This window comes from Neolamprologus brichardi, chromosome 17 (genome assembly GCF_056152115.1).
Source record: "Neolamprologus brichardi isolate AB-2024 chromosome 17, ASM5615211v1, whole genome shotgun sequence".
NCBI classification, from domain to species: Eukaryota; Metazoa; Chordata; class Actinopteri; order Cichliformes; family Cichlidae; genus Neolamprologus; species Neolamprologus brichardi.
In genome coordinates, this window is record NC_142120.1 from 32,532,025 (window position 1) to 32,548,894 (window position 16,870).

At 41.9% G+C, this 16,870-nt stretch overlaps 1 protein-coding gene across 1 annotated transcript in view; it reads left to right on the forward strand.

The window, feature by feature from the left end:
* ror1 (receptor tyrosine kinase-like orphan receptor 1) overlaps positions 1-16,870 on the forward strand; it is a 129,887-nt gene that overhangs the window by 91,923 nt on the left and 21,094 nt on the right. Inside the window, exons 3-4 of the mRNA XM_006808132.3 lie at positions 848-1,138; positions 1,392-1,431. Coding sequence (XP_006808195.2) covers positions 848-1,138; positions 1,392-1,431 — 331 coding nt within the window. The remainder of the gene's footprint in view (positions 1-847; positions 1,139-1,391; positions 1,432-16,870) is intronic.

A 16,870-nucleotide genomic window follows, 5' to 3' on the forward strand; every position in this document is an offset into this window, starting at 1 on the left:
ATTCCTCTCATTCATAACAGTAATCAAGAGCTGTTTGTTTTGACTGTATGAAAACAGGCACGAAACACTGGGAACCAGTCATTTTAAATTTGATTCTTCTTTTTTTCGAAGACCGCAACGCAGGTGATATTGCCTCATGAGCTCAGACACATAAATCTGAGGGGGAAACCCTCTGGCATCATACAGCCATGATGAAAAGAGAAATTAGGTGTCACAACAGTGGCAACCGCAAAATAACTTGTGAAACCAGGCTCTGAATATGTGTGTCTGAAAACACGGAGTTTGTTTTACCGCATTTCTTTTTCACACAGCAGCATGTTTTATTTAATATCTGGCTCTGAGGTAGTATAGTAAGTGTTGTTTGATTTATGTCATCGTTCTTGGGCTGTGTAGTACAGTTTTCTTGATTTTCTTCATTCATGGTCTAGTTCGTACATACACACACACACACACGCACACACACGCACACACATATACATATATATATATACATATACATATATATATATAAATCTGGAAACATACATATATATATATATATATATATATATATATATATATATATATATGTGTGTGTGTGTGTGTGTGTGTGTGTACGTGTGTATCAGGTATAATAAATTGGTTTTGGTTTCAACAGGGCAAAAAAAAAAAACTGCACTTTGCAGTTGTTTTTACTGCACTACAAACATCTTTAAGTACATTTAAAAAGAACAAAGAAAACTAAATTAATCCGTTGAAAATACATACATTTCATAATCTGTAAAGAATGCATGCACATGATCACCATCTGTCTCTTCTTTCTCTCTCTTGTATTCTTTTCTTTTATCCTACCTACACTGCCTACCAGGACCTCACTTCATCCGCCTTGACGCTCCCATGAACAACATAACCACCTCCGTGGGCCAGACGGCCGAGCTTTTGTGTCGTGTCTCCGGAAACCCGCCACCCACTGTGCGCTGGTTTAAGAACGACGCTCCTGTGGTACAGGAGCCGCGGCGGGTCTCCTACAGGTCCACGCTGTTTGGATCACGCCTCCGCATCCGCAGCCTGGACACTACTGACACGGGATACTTCCAGTGTGTGGCCACCAACATCCAGGGCTCTGTTTCCACCACGGGCGTGCTGTTTGTCAAGTTCGGTGAGAAGACTTTGTTACCAGTAGCATCTAAGCATCTGTAAATCTCAAACTGATAAAACAGCCAAACTTTTAAAAACTTACTGCCGTCCATTTCCCCCCCACCTATTTCTATTTCTTTTCCTAGAGATCTGGTTCCTCATAGCAGCACTCATCTCAGCTGATTCCTCTTGTAGCTGGCAGCTTCCACAGAGAAAAATCTGGAAACAATATTGTTTATCCTGTAGTAAAAAAATCCCCTTGTCTTCTTTTCCAGATCCAGATCCGCTCCCTACGTCTCTGCCAAAAGAGCCCACGTAAGTCGCTTTTCCTCTAACCATTTTTCTCTCTGTCAGTCTATTCATTACCACAATACAAGGGACAGCTTCAGATAAGTTCATTTGTGAGCAGATCCCACACACAAATGGCAGATTATGAGAGAATTGCATTTTACATATTACTGGAGCTTTAAAACTAAAGAAAGACCTGCTCGTGCATGGGTCACAAGCACCTCATCGGTTTAGGTTAGTAAAACATGCAACTTGCAGGTCTTATAAACCAAAGAGATAATATACACTGTAATTTTGTTTAATATTTACTCTGATAATTATTTTAACTAAAGACACGTATTGGTGTATGGAGCATTCCTACTTTATACTGAAGTCTGCACATGCCGTTTTGAAAGTGGAAAACACAGCGATGATTTGTGTGTCTAGCTACAGCAATTCAATGCTGGTTTGCAAAGAGCTACCCTAAGACGTCCTATAAAGCATATTCATTGAGTAATCACTCACTTTATAACAAGGCCTGGTCTGTAATTTTCCATTTTATTGGTACAGGTCTCATGGGGAACTAAATGAATATTTAATATGAGCCTTTAAAGCTCAGATCTCTCTTGTTCTAGAAAGCTTTTCCACCCAACTGTAGACACGCACATGGTCCATATTTGAATATTTCAGTCCACGGTGTGGAATGTGGACTGTTGGGCCGTCACACACACACACACACACATGCGCGCACAGTTTGGGGCCCAAAGCAGACACTGATGCACACAGTGCTTTGTCTCTATATAGCATCCAATACACTGATGCTCATATTGGAGAAATTGGGTTACTTTACTTACACACACAACAACTTTAATCAGCAAACATAATGGTTCATAATGTTAACAAATGCGAAACCTGTGCCATTCATTCAGTTTTAGAGGAAAGCGAATAAAAATGATCCAGATCCATAACAGAATGCCCACAGTGCATCCCTCCACCAGTTTCATGAAATTGGACCTGCTGTTTTTTTGTGTTGACAGACAAAATGCATTGAAAGCATTGATCTGATTTCTAGTCTATAATTAAGTTAGAAAGACGACGTTTGACAACCTCCCCCCTCAGTATATACATCAATAACAATGGTGTTTGACAACTATAAGAATAGTTTCCAAAGGTAGCTGCATACCTCTCCGGAACGGTTCGCAGCCGAGTGTGAAGCAGCGGGAATGAGGATCAGCACCTCCAAATCTGAGGCCATGGTTCTCAGCCGGAAAAGGGTGGAGTGCCCACTCTGGGTCAGGGATGAGTTCCTGCCCCAAGTGGAGGAGTTCAAGTATCTCAGGGTCTTGTTCGCGAGTGATGGGAGAAGGGAGCCGGAGATCGACAGACGGGTTGGGGCTGCAGCTGCAGTAATGCGGACGCTGCACCGGTCCGTCGTGGTGAAGAGGGAGCTGAGTGTAAAAGCGAAGCTCTCAATTTACCGGTCGATCTACGTCCCTACCCTCACCTATGGCCACAAGCTGTGGGTAGTGACCGAAAGAACGAGATCGCGGATACAAGCGGCAGAAATGGGCTTCCTCCGAAGGGTGGCTGGCCTCTCCCTTAGAGATAGGGTGAGAAGTTCGGCCATCTGGGAGGGGCTCAGAGTAGAACCGCTGCTCCTCCACATCGAAAGGAGCCAGCTGAGGTGGTTTGGGCATCTCACAAGGATGCCTCCTGGGCGCCTCCTGGGTGAGGTGTTCCGGGCATGTCCCACCGGGAGAAAGCCCAGGGGCAGACCCAGGACACGCTGGAGAGATTATATCTCTCGGCTGGCCTGGGAACGCCTTGGTGTTCCCCCGGATAAGCTGGAGGAGGTGGCTGGGGAGAGGGAGGTCTGGGCCTCTCTGCTTAGGCTGCTGCCCCCGCAACCCGGCCTCGGATAAAGCGGATGAGGATGGATGGATGGTAGCTGCATAATCAGAGCCCACCTTCACTAACGTCTGATTACAGTCATTCTGTCTTGTAAGTGGGCCTTAAAATTTGACAGAAACAGCTGAGTTCAGAAAAGAGCAGATCCAGGAGTATAAAGCGTGAATGAATTCTGTCTTCTCGTGACCTTAGTCGATTACTTGAACTCTCCCTTAAATAACGCTGTCTAAAAAGACTTGCATATTTTGTAAGTGGTTTTTGTTAAATGATACTTTAAAGTCACCTAATTTGATATCAGCAGCAAAAGCACCCACAATGCCAATCCTCTAATATGAACATGCAAATAAAATTAAAGGAGGCCTTAAGTGGCAAATAAAAACCAAGTTCTACAAAATTCTTTTAGACAGCATCAAAATACGTTCCATAAAACATTTTCATGTTCTTGGCACTCTAATGGTGCCCAAATCAAAATTTTCTTAGTGTCTGGCATGAATCAAAATTTTCTTTGTGTCTGGCATGCTTCCTTCGTTTTGTTTTAACGTCTCCCCGGTTATTGGATAAAACCTCTATGAAGTTTTTTTCAGTTCGTTTGATTCTTGCAGGATCAAAAGAGACGAAGCTGGATGATTTTCCCCAATGACATTATGGCGAGGCTCGCTGCCATGTTCCATGCGGCGTCCTGTGAATCAAAACTGCTGGCACAAAACGCATGTCAGACACTTAGTATATCCAGTCACACGCTGGCATGAGCGCGGCCTCATGCACGGCCTCGTGCACACGCGCCCCGCTCCCTCTTAAAACATCTGTTTCTGCCGTTTCTTTTTGTTTACATGTTTTTTTGACGTCTTCCTGTGCAGCCAAATTACAGCTTTCACAGATGATGCAGTTGGTTCACAAAAGAATCACAACGCACTTTCTCAAGGGAAACGCCAATAAAAAGAAGAAATTTCAAAGAGACTTTTGGCTTTGCAGTACGGTCGTGCTGGAAATAAACTGAAATGGAAAATTGAATGAGATTTCAAGTAGGAGGAAGAGATTTTAGCCTCCTGCTGCTACATACTGACATTTAATCACCAGCCACTTCATTAGATACACTTTACTAGAGTTTGATCGGACTCTCTTTTGCTTTCAGAACTGCTTTAATTCTTGATGAGCAAAGTAAATAAATAAATAAAATTTTATTTATATAGTACCTTTCAAGATAAAATCACAAAGTGCTTTACAGAGGCAGAAAACAGACATTAAAATCTAAAACAAAACAAAATCAACCAAAAGCGAGTTTAAACAGATAGGTTTTTAACTGCTTTTTAAAAGACATGACTGAGTCCACAGATCTCAAACTCAAAGGGAGTGAGTTCCAGAGTCTGGGAGCCACTGATACAAACGCTCTGTCACCTTTTGTTTTTAACCTTGTATGCGGGACAGCCAGCAACCCCTGGTCACAAGACCTCAGGGACCTGCTGGGGTGATAGAAAAGAAGAAGATCACTTAAGTAAGTTGGAGCTACACCGTGCAGGGCCCTATAAGTCATGATTATGATCTTAAATTGGACCCTGAACTTGACAGGGAGCCAATGCAGTTGAATCAGCAGGGGAGTGGCATGGGAGTATTTGTGATGCTTTGTCAGAAGCCTAGCAGCAGCATTCTGAACACCCTGCAGTCGTTCCAGGGAGGCATTACTATTATGTCTAAGTATGGTCGATTATACGATGCTGTCACGTCAATATGGACAAAAATCTCTGAGGAATGTTTCCATGGCCTTCCTAAAACTATGCTATGAAGGCAGGCTGAGATGTTTAAACAATACTTAATTGGTGGTAAGGTACCCAATTTGTGCCAAGAAAAACCAGAACACCACCAGCAGTTTGAACCATTAGTACAAGGCAGGATAGAAAATTCTGACCATGCAGTCTGAGCGTTGTAGTTGCGACTCATCAGACCTTTGAACATTTTTCCAATCTCCTGTCGTCCCATTTTGGTGAGTTGTGATTTTAGCTGACAGCAGTGGCACCTTTTGTGGTCTTCTGCTGCTGTAGCCCTTCAAGGTTTGTGTTGTGTGATCAGAGATGCTCTTCTGCATATCTTGGGTATAACAGGTGTTTCTTTTAAATAGTTCTTTTTATTTTTTTAAAACCTACTTTTATTCCTTGTTGTCGGTTGATTGTCACCTTATAGTCACAAAGTAAGTATCTTTTCTTATTTGTGTTAGTTCTTCCTTCCCATTAGCTCATTCTCCACTGCCCTCTAACACCAATAAGGCATTTTCTTTTTTTGTGTGTCATTTTCAGACCATTCTCTGTAAACCCTAGAGATGATTGCGTGCAAAAACACCAGCTGATCAACTCTTTCAATCATGCCACATTCAAGTCACCGTTCTTCCCCTTTTGGATGCTTGGTTTGAAACTAGCACTTGAACAAGTGTATGTTATTATAACTGGGACATTGCCAAACATTCCAGTTGTCACACAAAACCACAATTTTCAAGCATTCTAGTTAAAATACATCCATATGCTATCTATAAAACATTTATTTTCACTGTCAAAGTGTCATTTTAAACCATGAGGTTTCTGCTCTTGCATCATAGTCACACATCATTTTATGGTAATGTTTGTTAACGTTTATAAACTGCTTTCAAAGGCTTTATACTAGTGATAAAAGTTGGTGTTCCAGCAGAACACAGTGATCAGCCTGAGCCTTGAAAAGCTCATCGAGATAGCCCTTTAACAAACTAGACACATTGTACGCCGTGGGTGTGGAAGAAATTACCTTCTCCTCACCTTGTTTTCTTTTCTGTCGACTTTTAAAGGAAAGGGTTGCAGTCAAGCGGAAGCAGCGCGAGCTCGAGTCATTACAGTCATTACAGCCTTCATTTAAATAGACAGGTGCCTCCTTTGACAACAGTGGAGGTGCGGCGGCGGGCTGCTGCTCATCATTAGTGTCACGGCCAGCTTATTAGCTGTAAAGTTAGGGTGGCAGCCATCAAGAAGACAAGTTCACCTAATGATGACACTTGGTGACCTTTGGCCACTTACCTCATACCACAGCTGTTCAACAATCAAAACGTCTGCTCCTTTAGAGTTTTCTGAAAGACATCTGGTTTAGAAGCGTGTCAGTTTGTGTGAATTGTATTCATTTACCCTGCACTGTTTTTTTTTTTTCTTTCACCTCCTGCTCCCAAGAAGCTGAAAGTGACAGCGGTGTTGTAGGGAAGAATTATCCGCAAGTATTGCTCATAAATTTTGGGGAAAATTTCTCGCCACCCACCTTGTTGAACCTGAACGTAAACTTCAGGTCCTCTGTGCTGTCTTTGCTTCAGCCTGGGCTGAGATTTCCATCCCCTCTGAGCCGAACTAAAAAGTATACACTCTGTGGTGTGCAAAGGATTACAGTGCGTGTCCCGAGGGTTTGGTTTTTAGTGCGGAGAGCCTCGAGGTTTCAGCTCACAATCCAAGCAGTTTGTGTTGAATGGAGCTGCCTGAGACCAGGGGAAGGAAGTGCAGTAAAGCAGGTCTGAAATTAGGGAGGGGAAAGACACGTAGATGATTGAAAGAGGGAAAGAGACATCTTAAAGTTTAAAGCGTGGCATTTTGGAATGTTAAAGGTTTGGTGAAATGAAGATATTTCAGGGCTTCTGTCTTTCCAGATGCCAACAGCTAAAAATGAGCAGCACCAATAGATGGTCAGTAATTAAATATGGATATGTGGCTATGCGTGGCATGTCTCTTTACTTATTCTTTCTGTTTCTGTTGTTCCAGGCATTGAACAGTGGAAACCTGAAAATTGTTTTAATTTTCAGGTTACAGCCGAAACATTATACCAGTAATGCAACCCTCTTAATCGCAAATTTTGTCATTTTAGGATACTTTTGCTAAGAGTTGGATGAGATGAGTTATGTGTACATGATGTGAAGGACCCACGGCACACTGCTTTGCAGCCACTCCGGTTAGGCAGCCTTACAGCCGCCTCTCTCCAGTGTAGTACACACAGCTCTCCTGTCAGGTCCCGGCATCCCACTCAAATAGGGAAGGCATAATTATACGATGAAAATCAGCTGTGTCGGTCAGCCTTCCCCTGACACCACCCCTCGCCTACAGCTGAGCCACATACCACACCCCACCACAGCGTATACGTACATTTTTAATATTAACTTACTGTAAATTAGTGTTCATTGGTAGTGCCTGTAATGTTATTTAGTCTTATGTGATGGATATGTTGCACGAATCAGTTGTGTTTTCATACACCAGCAAAGCAAGCAAGCGCCGCTGCTCTAAATTTTAGAAATTAGATGTAAAACGTCGACGTAGCTTGCGGCCAATGCAGCCAGTGCAGGTGGCCAGCAGGGGGCGACTCCTGTGGCGCAACAGACAAGTGTGGGCCTAACTTGTCCGAGTACAGACCAGAAATCCTTTACTATTGTCCAACAATAAAATTGCAACGCAACAATATGAACTGTATTTTTAATTGTTTTATAGTGATAAGCTGAAAGTGTTATTTTTGAGGCTTCCTATGTCCGTGTTTCCAGCCTTTGATCGAAGCCATTTCACTTGTACAAACATTGTAGCTTTATATTTACAGCCATGCATGGTGTATTTTCCTCTAATATCTGAAAATATGCCTTCAGGTCAACCTGTCATCTGTCCAAGTTAAGCTTCAACGCCTAATTGCTGTGACTTACTTTTGACTCGAATCAAATCCAAAGCGCTGATTCAGTCCACAGTCCACTATTATATCAGCAGTTACCATAATTAAGAAGCAGATTACTGTGTCAGGGCTCCTGCTTGACATTCTCCTCCATCTTCTCTCCACCTTGGAGATGTTTTCACAGAGCCTGCACAAACACAGGGAGAGGGGGGAAAAGTCTCGCCTGCCAAAATTAGAGCGCCCCAACTTTATTCATTCCCTTTTTTTCTGCCTATGCACGGCGAGTGGGGCGAAGGGAGTGAAAGACAAATACTGTTAGCAGAGTAGGAGGATGATGGCACCATTAACATTTGGGAGTTGCATGTTTTTCTTTGATGCCAGAGTCCGGTCGGGGTCGGGGGCGCTCAGGTGTGATTAGCCGCGTGAGCCGGCGTGAGATTCCGATGTAAGCTCACATCAGAGGCAGTTAAATACTCCCAACAAAAGCTAGCATCTAAAGTCCCCACGCTGCGATAAAGCAGCCTAAAACAGTGGAAGACGCAGTTATTTACTCTTTTTTTCTGTCTGCATTCGAACGAGACTCACATTAGGCTGAACCTGATCTTTAAATGCCTTTTTTAACTTGAATTATAATGTTAAAACACTAAAGGGAGGCACTGAATGCATGACTTGGAAGTTTGCATCATTCATTTGGTTAAAGCAGCTGTAAAATATAAAACCTGAAAGATTTTTGTGTTGGTGCCAAACCCACAGAGGTATCACCCAACTCTACATTTCCTTTTAGTTCTGCAGAGCTTTGACCCAAAACCCACAATACAGTTTCTGCATGGAAGTGAAAGGCACACAGGTGCGATTAGCAACTAGCAGACCAGATATTTTTCCTCAATACTGGTGGAGACCAAAAGCAGAGCCATAATAATATTGATCATACGTTTACTAGATGACAAGAAACACAACTAACGTAAGTTAAATGCTGGCGGTGTTTTGTGTCTGCTGTGTTTTCCATCTTCCTACAGATTGGTTATTTCCTAGTTCCTTTTCAGATTTTCAGAAACAGCAGCTTATATATGTTTCCCCCCCTCAAAATAAAGATGTTGACTTACTGGATATACACATTTTTAATCTGACAGAAGCAATAAACACACTTTACGCAACACAGCCGCCGATCCCCGAGTCTCTGTCTGTGTTTATAATACAGGGGTTTTCTCGCTGTTTGAAAAGATTAATAACACTGCACCCCGGCTGTCGAGGCTGTTTAAATTTCGCAAAACTTTCCCCCGCTGCTTTTCTCTCGGCGCTGGTAAAAGAAAAAAAAAAAGTTAAGAAAATCACAAAAATGGCTGTTTTCTTTTTTTCTTATTTCCTCCTTTCCCTCTCCTGTGCCTCCTTTCTCCTCAGTCCACTCTGTGCCGAAGAATAAAAGAGAGGCAGGTTTAACAGAGAACAGATTCTCTCAGCTCTGTTTTCTCTGGCTCCTTTTTTTTTATTTGGTCAGAGCTCTAACCTTTCTGCTCATTGCTTACACTTAATCTTCCTTTCACTCGCTTCGACGTATCCCCCTTTTTTAGGAAGTGAGCGGTTGAATGCGCTCGATGAAGGACGCGCTGTGCTGGTTTACTCATCATTAGTGTCCATCAAGAGCTGAAAGTCTTTATTGTATCAAAATTTCTGTTGTAGTGAGTGTGTATATATGTGTGTGTGTGTGTAATATCTTTATTTACTTTTTGTAAGCTTGCGATTAATTTGCCGGTCGATCTCTCGTTTACATGTCACTTGATGACTTGAGGTGATTGCTCCAATCAGGTGTGTTTAACTGTAATATAGTGTAAACGCACATTCAGTCTTAACTTTTCCTGTATGTGTGTGTGTGTGTGTGTGTGTGTGTGTGTGTGTGTATATACATATGTCCTCTGTATCTCAGTGTGCATGTGGCTGTGTGGCAAGAAACCAACCAACACACTGTGTAAGACTCTGTAATTAGCCAGCTGTCAACACACTAGATTAAATCGACCTTGGAGCTGAGGAGACAACGGCCCGGAGGCGTGCTCCGCCTTTTAGCCTGCTGGCAATCCTGTTGTACACTCAAAGCATCAAAGGGTTAAAAAAAAATCCAGGAACAATTTGACTTTGTATAGATGGGACCGTGGCGTGCGTGTGTCCCGCCCTGCACGGTGCCGGGGCTGATTGACAAATTAGTTTGAGGAAGTCGTTTTCATAACGTGTAACGACTTGAAGATGCCACACAAAGTTGACGCTGTAGCTTGACGAGGCTCGTGCGCCTGCAGTAATCAAAACAGACTGATCGAGACCCTGAAAAGTCTTTTCTTCCTCATGTAGAGCAGCTGTTATGAAATGTTTGTGCTTGCAACATCTGTGTAATTGGCACCGATTTATTAATACGGCTTGTAATTGCACACTTTATGTACAGAACTGCCTTCTAGGTGTGTTCTGCAAGCAGGGGGGAGGATAAAGCGATGCCGTCGAGGGTTTTTTAATCTGGCAACGATCAGCAAAGCATGCAAAATTAAACCACAATTAAGCTTTTAAATTGAATAATTATTTAGGGAATCTATTACAGATTTTCAGCTCAAGGCTGTATCTTGTATTTCCCTCTCAAGATCTTCCAGCTCTTAGGCAACAAGAGACCGCAGTCACATAGTTTAATCAGTACAGGGCCGTTTCTGTAGGGTGTTATCTTCTCAGTAAGCATTTCTTTTGAGTTTAGGCTCACCTATTGTCTTTGTGGTTACTAGCTGCTTCTTTTTTTACACTGACTGCAGTATTTTATGTGGTGCATTCACATTTTATCTGCTGCCTTCCAGTGAAACTCTGGGTAATTAAATTTTTCCACATATGGCAAGTTTCCTTAAAACTCTCTCTTGTTATTGCACAGCTACTAAGGTGCCTTACAATGAGTAGACCAGCCTGCTGAATGTGAATGTGCACCAGCTGGTTAACATAGCTTAGCATCAAAACTGAGAACAGGGAATGAGCCAGCCTGCTGCTGTCCAAAGTAAACAAAATCCAAACTGTTTGTTTAGTCCATTGAAAACACTGAAATGCATCAACTGCCTTCAGGACTCCCAGAAAGCACCACACATAACCTCCTGCAACCCTACAATCTGGGTTTTGTTTTTTTAAATCACTTTAGCTGTTTTACAGATAACACAATCAACATATAAAGTGTGAATCTGTGGTGTTGGACAAAGCCAGGGTAGCTGCTTCCTTTATTTATGTCATTATGCTAGCAACCCCTGGCGATAGAGTCGCATTCAGCATACAAACTTTATTTCTTAGCTTCAGGAAGAAGGTGAACATGCTGTTTGGCTAACTGGTTGCCTTATTTGATATTAACAAACCCCCAAATGCATGCTAACTCTGAAACAAGGCACAAAAAAGTGTCCTGTTAGTTCAGAGACATATGCAGGCCTGCCATTTCAAAACCTCTCCTCCACTCGCCCATTAAACCCCCCCAGCCCGCAGCATAGTGCATGTGCTGTTTTTGGTCACAATAGACTCTTACTGAGACTGTGAACTTGTGTGCTGTATTGAGAAACCCTGGATTTTGGTTTCACTTCTTCGCACCTCGGTGCCAGTGTCAACACGGCTGCGGTTCTCTGATGCTGGCCAGGACTGATTATGATTTGCTCTACACCACAAGCATTGCACCCATTCAGACTGAGGGGATGACAGGCCCTCTCAATTTTTGGATGCATTTCTTCTCGACCACATGCTGATTTTCTTCAGCGCTTCAGACTAACACATGGGGCTCTTCTCTCTGTTTTAATTTTAGGAGTAGGGGGAGCACATCTGTCACACTGAAAGTCTTTTTTCTTGCCATTCGGACTTGCACGCAAATGGCTCTGTGAGTTTTCTCAACCTGCTTGCAGTTTAATTGGGGTAAGAGCCGTAGCTGGTGGACAGTCCTCATATTGCTTATGCTTATCTGCAAAACGTGGAACATGAAGCGGGGAAACTTTCTTGGCGAAATTTATAAAAAGGTATTCTGTCCATGTTTGGGTCATTCCATGAAAGCCAATCAAATCCTCCAGCCTGACCCCATTAAAATAAGCTGGTGTGTGTAGGAGGGTGCGTGTGTGTGTTTGCACACAGTGAATTTAGTTTAGTTTAATTTTTTCCGAGTTACAGGCCTTCAGGGAGTAGCTTAAACTTTTAAGCTCATCTAAAAAAATTGTGTCCTTTTATCCAGCATTTGTGCTCCCACGCTTTATAAATACAGATGGTTGTGTTAATTTTTCAAGGCCACAAACACATTTTAGGTTTCTTAAAAAACACCAACACCAAAATCCCAAATTTGTTCAGAACTGCTTTTATTTCTCACAAACGTTGACCATTAAAGTCATGAACTCTATCATTCAGTTTAGTGTCTATGACATAGAGCAGGGGTGTAAAACAGGGCACGGGGATCCCTAACAGAGAATAACTGTAGCAAACACTGGTCCAGATAATGGTTATATGTGTTTTCTGATAATTCACTGGTGAAATTTTCAAAAAAGGGCATTATAGTTAAAGGTTCAATGGTCAAAAGCAAGTTATAGCATATTAAAGGTCTCCTTTTTACCTGCATTTGCATATCAGACTCAGCTTCTAGTCTAGTTGTCAAAACATAATCAGTAGGCGCTCTGATGCTTCGTGTTCAAATATGAGTGTGTTTACTGTTCCACTTTGAAAAACAAAGGTTGTTCTGCAGGGACATTTTGAACCTCTGTACTTTGCATAGATTGGGACCTTTTTCCCCACAAGTAGGAATGCAAAAATGCACACTCACAAACCGAGTCAAAGAAGTGCCCACAGAGTTACTCTTACAAAGCCTATCTCTCTCACGTGTTTAGTTAAGTCCTCGGCGGGGCTTAATTGCCGTCTTGTTTGGGATTCTTTTTAGCGTGGTGCTGATTGATTGGGGATCAGGGCCCTAATATGGCTCATCGGGGACGGGCCCTTTTGACATGCCCTGGTCCCAGAGCACCAGCGGCTGTTTGAAATCAGAGATCCCACCACAGCCTCCCTCCCACAAGCCCCACCTAAATGCTGCCCGACACACACGGGGAGGGGGGGGGCATAAATTGGAGACGGCCTTAGCCATTAAAGCAATTTACATTATTAGGCATTAGACGCGACACACGTCTGTCTTTACACACATTATGAGTTTTCATACACCACTCTTTATTAACGGAGCTTTCGCACACATGCTTGGACAGGGCCCACTTCCTGTTTCCTGTTTCCCAGGTTTCCTTGTGTATGTGTGTTGGTGATCCCGTTGGCAGGTCTGGTCAAGGTCAGATCTGGTAAAGTCTGTGTTTTAAGGTGTGTGTGTGTGTGTGAGAGAGAGAGAGAGAGAGAGAGAGAGAGATTTTGTGAATCACAGTTTCTCCCTGAGGGTTAGAAGGTCTACACAGGGTATTTGGGTTTTCCCTGAACTCTGCCCTAAACCTCCCATGAACACACACACACATATACACTTTTGCACAGAAAAAAAAGGGAACTGTATGCAGAGAAAGTGCTCTTTCTTTGGCCTTGGTGGTGTGTGAGAGAAACAAATGGGCACAGTGTACGTTGTGTCTATTTCGAGGTTATATAGAGGCTTTTGTTAGCAGTTTAGGTCGCTGTCCTTCCAGCGAAAGCCAGATGGCATGCAGCACTTAATGTGATCAATGCAGTTTGCGCTGAGAGTGTTATTATCTTCCATCAGTTCAGGTCAGTTTATCAATCAGTTTAGCATTTATTAGTCCTGGCGCCCACCAAATTGCATGCATGTGAGACGAAGGGCATTCAGGGTTTTGATAAAGTCTCCTTTTCTGGATTTTCTTGAAAAGCTAGATGAACGCAACCTCACTGGACCAATTCTACAGTTTTATTAGTGTCAGTGTGAGGCAGAGAGCCCAGATTACGTATGTTTTTCTGTTTTGATCAGATTCATTCACTTCTGTGAAATGATGTCAAACTCATCTTAGTTGAGCCAGGATAGGGTGAGCTCAAGTATGAGCAAATTTGGGCTGCTGGAGCCCGGTGACAAAACTGATTAAATTGGGTTTCTTTTTCCAGCCTGTGTTCAGCTCTGTTTTTGTAAAGACTGTAAGAGATATATTGCATGCTTAGAGTTTACACTGATCCTGCACTTTAGCAATTTTAAAGTGGACTTTATAAAATGCTGCTGACCCAGTCTTAGCATGAAAACTCTTAGTCTGTGTGACACACAGACACCCATGTTCATAACTGAGTCTTATGAGTCACAAATGAATTTGCCAAAAGCATTACAACTGGGATCGCATACCTTTTTGATTTCACCCTTCCCCATTGCCATTGCTTTGTCTGACCACTGATAATGCTTTCTGCAGCACTTTGATACATTCTAATGATACACTTTGACACTTTCACATCATCGTCAGTCCAAAAAAATAAAAAAATAAACAAAGCCTCCAAAAGTTAACCCACTCAATACATTTATTTTAAGTGTGTTAAGTGATTTTTTTTATATACACGATGTAGTAATATGTGGAAAAGCAGAGATATATCAGGATATCCATTTTTTTTTATAAAATGTTAGAATCTAAAAAAAAGTTGCATTTGTTAATCAGAAAATCTTGAGGACTTGACCGCCTCAATAAGAGCTAAAATTCTTTGCTATTAGGAGATCATTTTGACTTCATGTCTCTTGGTATAAACACAGAATTCCTATTTTAAATTAATGGGGAAATCCCCCAAACAGCAAGGAGGGTTGTTTTTGCAGCCAAGCCAGCAAACACTTTAAACAGTTTTCATCTGATTTGACCTGTGATTCCATACATGCCATTTCCATGTCTAAGTAAACAATCAAATGAAAGTTAATTTAGCTAATGCTTCAGAATAACTCCCCAAATATGTGCCTAGTGGTGTTCTGCGATGGCGTGCTTCTAGAGGGACTTTGACTTTGTTATAATGCAGCTTCGGCTGATAAGCAGTTCATGTGAGTCGGCGAGGTTCGTGCATGCACAGAAACCTTTTGGTTTGTTGGAATACTATAATGTTTCCTCCATCACAAAAAGGTTCTGTGAACATACACAAAGTTGCACATACGTACACATATATCAAGCACATTGTAAATATATACGACAGCTGAGAGAGGGTTTGCCTGGCGCTTTCACCAAATGAATAGTTGTGTTTGTTTCCACGAGTGCAGGAGCCTTAACTTATCTTATTATTGGAAGGTTGGACCTTGAAGACAAGTCATATCCCTTAAAATACCTTCAGCAAAACCATTTTTGAGTGTGCCTGTAAGTTCTTATGTCTGTGTCAAGATTTGTGCTTTACACCAGTTGTCACACAGCAGGTGAATGTTGTACTATTATAGCTGCCAGTGATTTCTGGAGCATTCCAATAAATATTTTCTGTTGTATTCGCATTCCTTAAGTTTGGTTGTGTGCTTCAGTTTCATCAACATATTACTACTTGCCTGTAGTTCCCAGGAACTCCAGACAAAATGCCTGGATACTCTGAATGTAAAATGTGTCGAGAAACAGCAACACGGCTGATGTGTATAGCAAAGGAAAGGGGTTTCCACCCGATCACATTGGATAACAATTGTTCATTCATCCTAAAAAGGAATTTATAAAGTGAACCAAAGATATATTTTCAGTGACTGGGATCAAAATCCAGTATTTTGCATATTGATTTCTGACACTTTTTACTGTTGTTTCCTTTTAACTGCTCTTACTGCAGATTTTAGCACAGAGGATCTGGTTTTCATTGTTAATCAAACATGCTACAGCTTTGTTCACTCTATCACCTCCTACAAGGACAAAGAGCCAAATTCAACACCGCACCCGGACTGAATATATCAAGCAGTAAATTAAAAAGAGGCTGTAAAAGAAAAGAAAGAAAAAATCTACATGTATTTTATGACATCTGTTATCAACATGTAGTTGAAGAGTATCCCTTTTCTCAAATTTATTTCTTAGACCAGCAGTCCCCAACCCCCGGGCCTCGGACCGGTACCGGTCTGTGAGTCGTTTGGTACCGGGCCGCGAGAGTTGAGGCTCAGGTGTGAAATGTATAGTTTTCAGGGTTTTTATCGGTTTTCAGCGTTATTTTGTTATTGTTTTTATCGTTAACTCAGTTTTCCTTGGTCTTTTCACGTGTGTTATGAATAAATCTTCTTTTTTTCGGTACCGGTACTAGTTTTATTTTGTTGTATTTATCCGCGACACCTTAAAGGTCCATGAAAATATTGTCGGGCATAAACCGGTCCGTGGCGCAAAAAAGGTTGGAGACCGGTGTCTTAGACTATCTTTCTAACCCCCAGAACAGTGTTTAAAGTCACAGGTTCAGTTATAGCTCCTTGACATTTTCATTTCGCTAGTGCATCCCAAGAGCCATGTGATATGTTTTTGAATGTATTTTTGAAAGGGTTAATGATGTTAGGGTTTGTTTGGGTTTTTTTACATTGCAGTAGATAGATTTCACCTTCCTTTTCACCTGAAACCTTTCTACCTTTCTAAAGTGCTTTGCACTTTTGGCAAATCACTTTGTAAACTGCTTTTAAAGGTGCTATATAAATAAAGTGTATTATCATTTGTAATGCTTTTTTTTTCGTGGGAATTGCAGAAAATGTATCCAGTGGACAAAGGCATACAGAACATACTGTCAGCAGTTCATTAGAAGCTTTGTTTAGTTACAGGAATGTCGTTTAAGGTGGATGTCCTTAAACTGAACATGAGTCTTTTTGTGTGTTTTCTCTGTCATACAGTCCCCAGTGTGTTTAACGACGGATTATTTATGAGCTTCACAACAGCGTTACCTTTCTCCGTGTCTTTTGTGATTCTTGCTCGCTCTCATCAAGGATTATTTCAGTTTCCTCAGGAAGCCGTGCTTGTGTTCAAACATGCACATTCTTGTTCCTTAAGCACCGTCAGTAGCCAGTTAGCCAAAACATGTGTCCTCC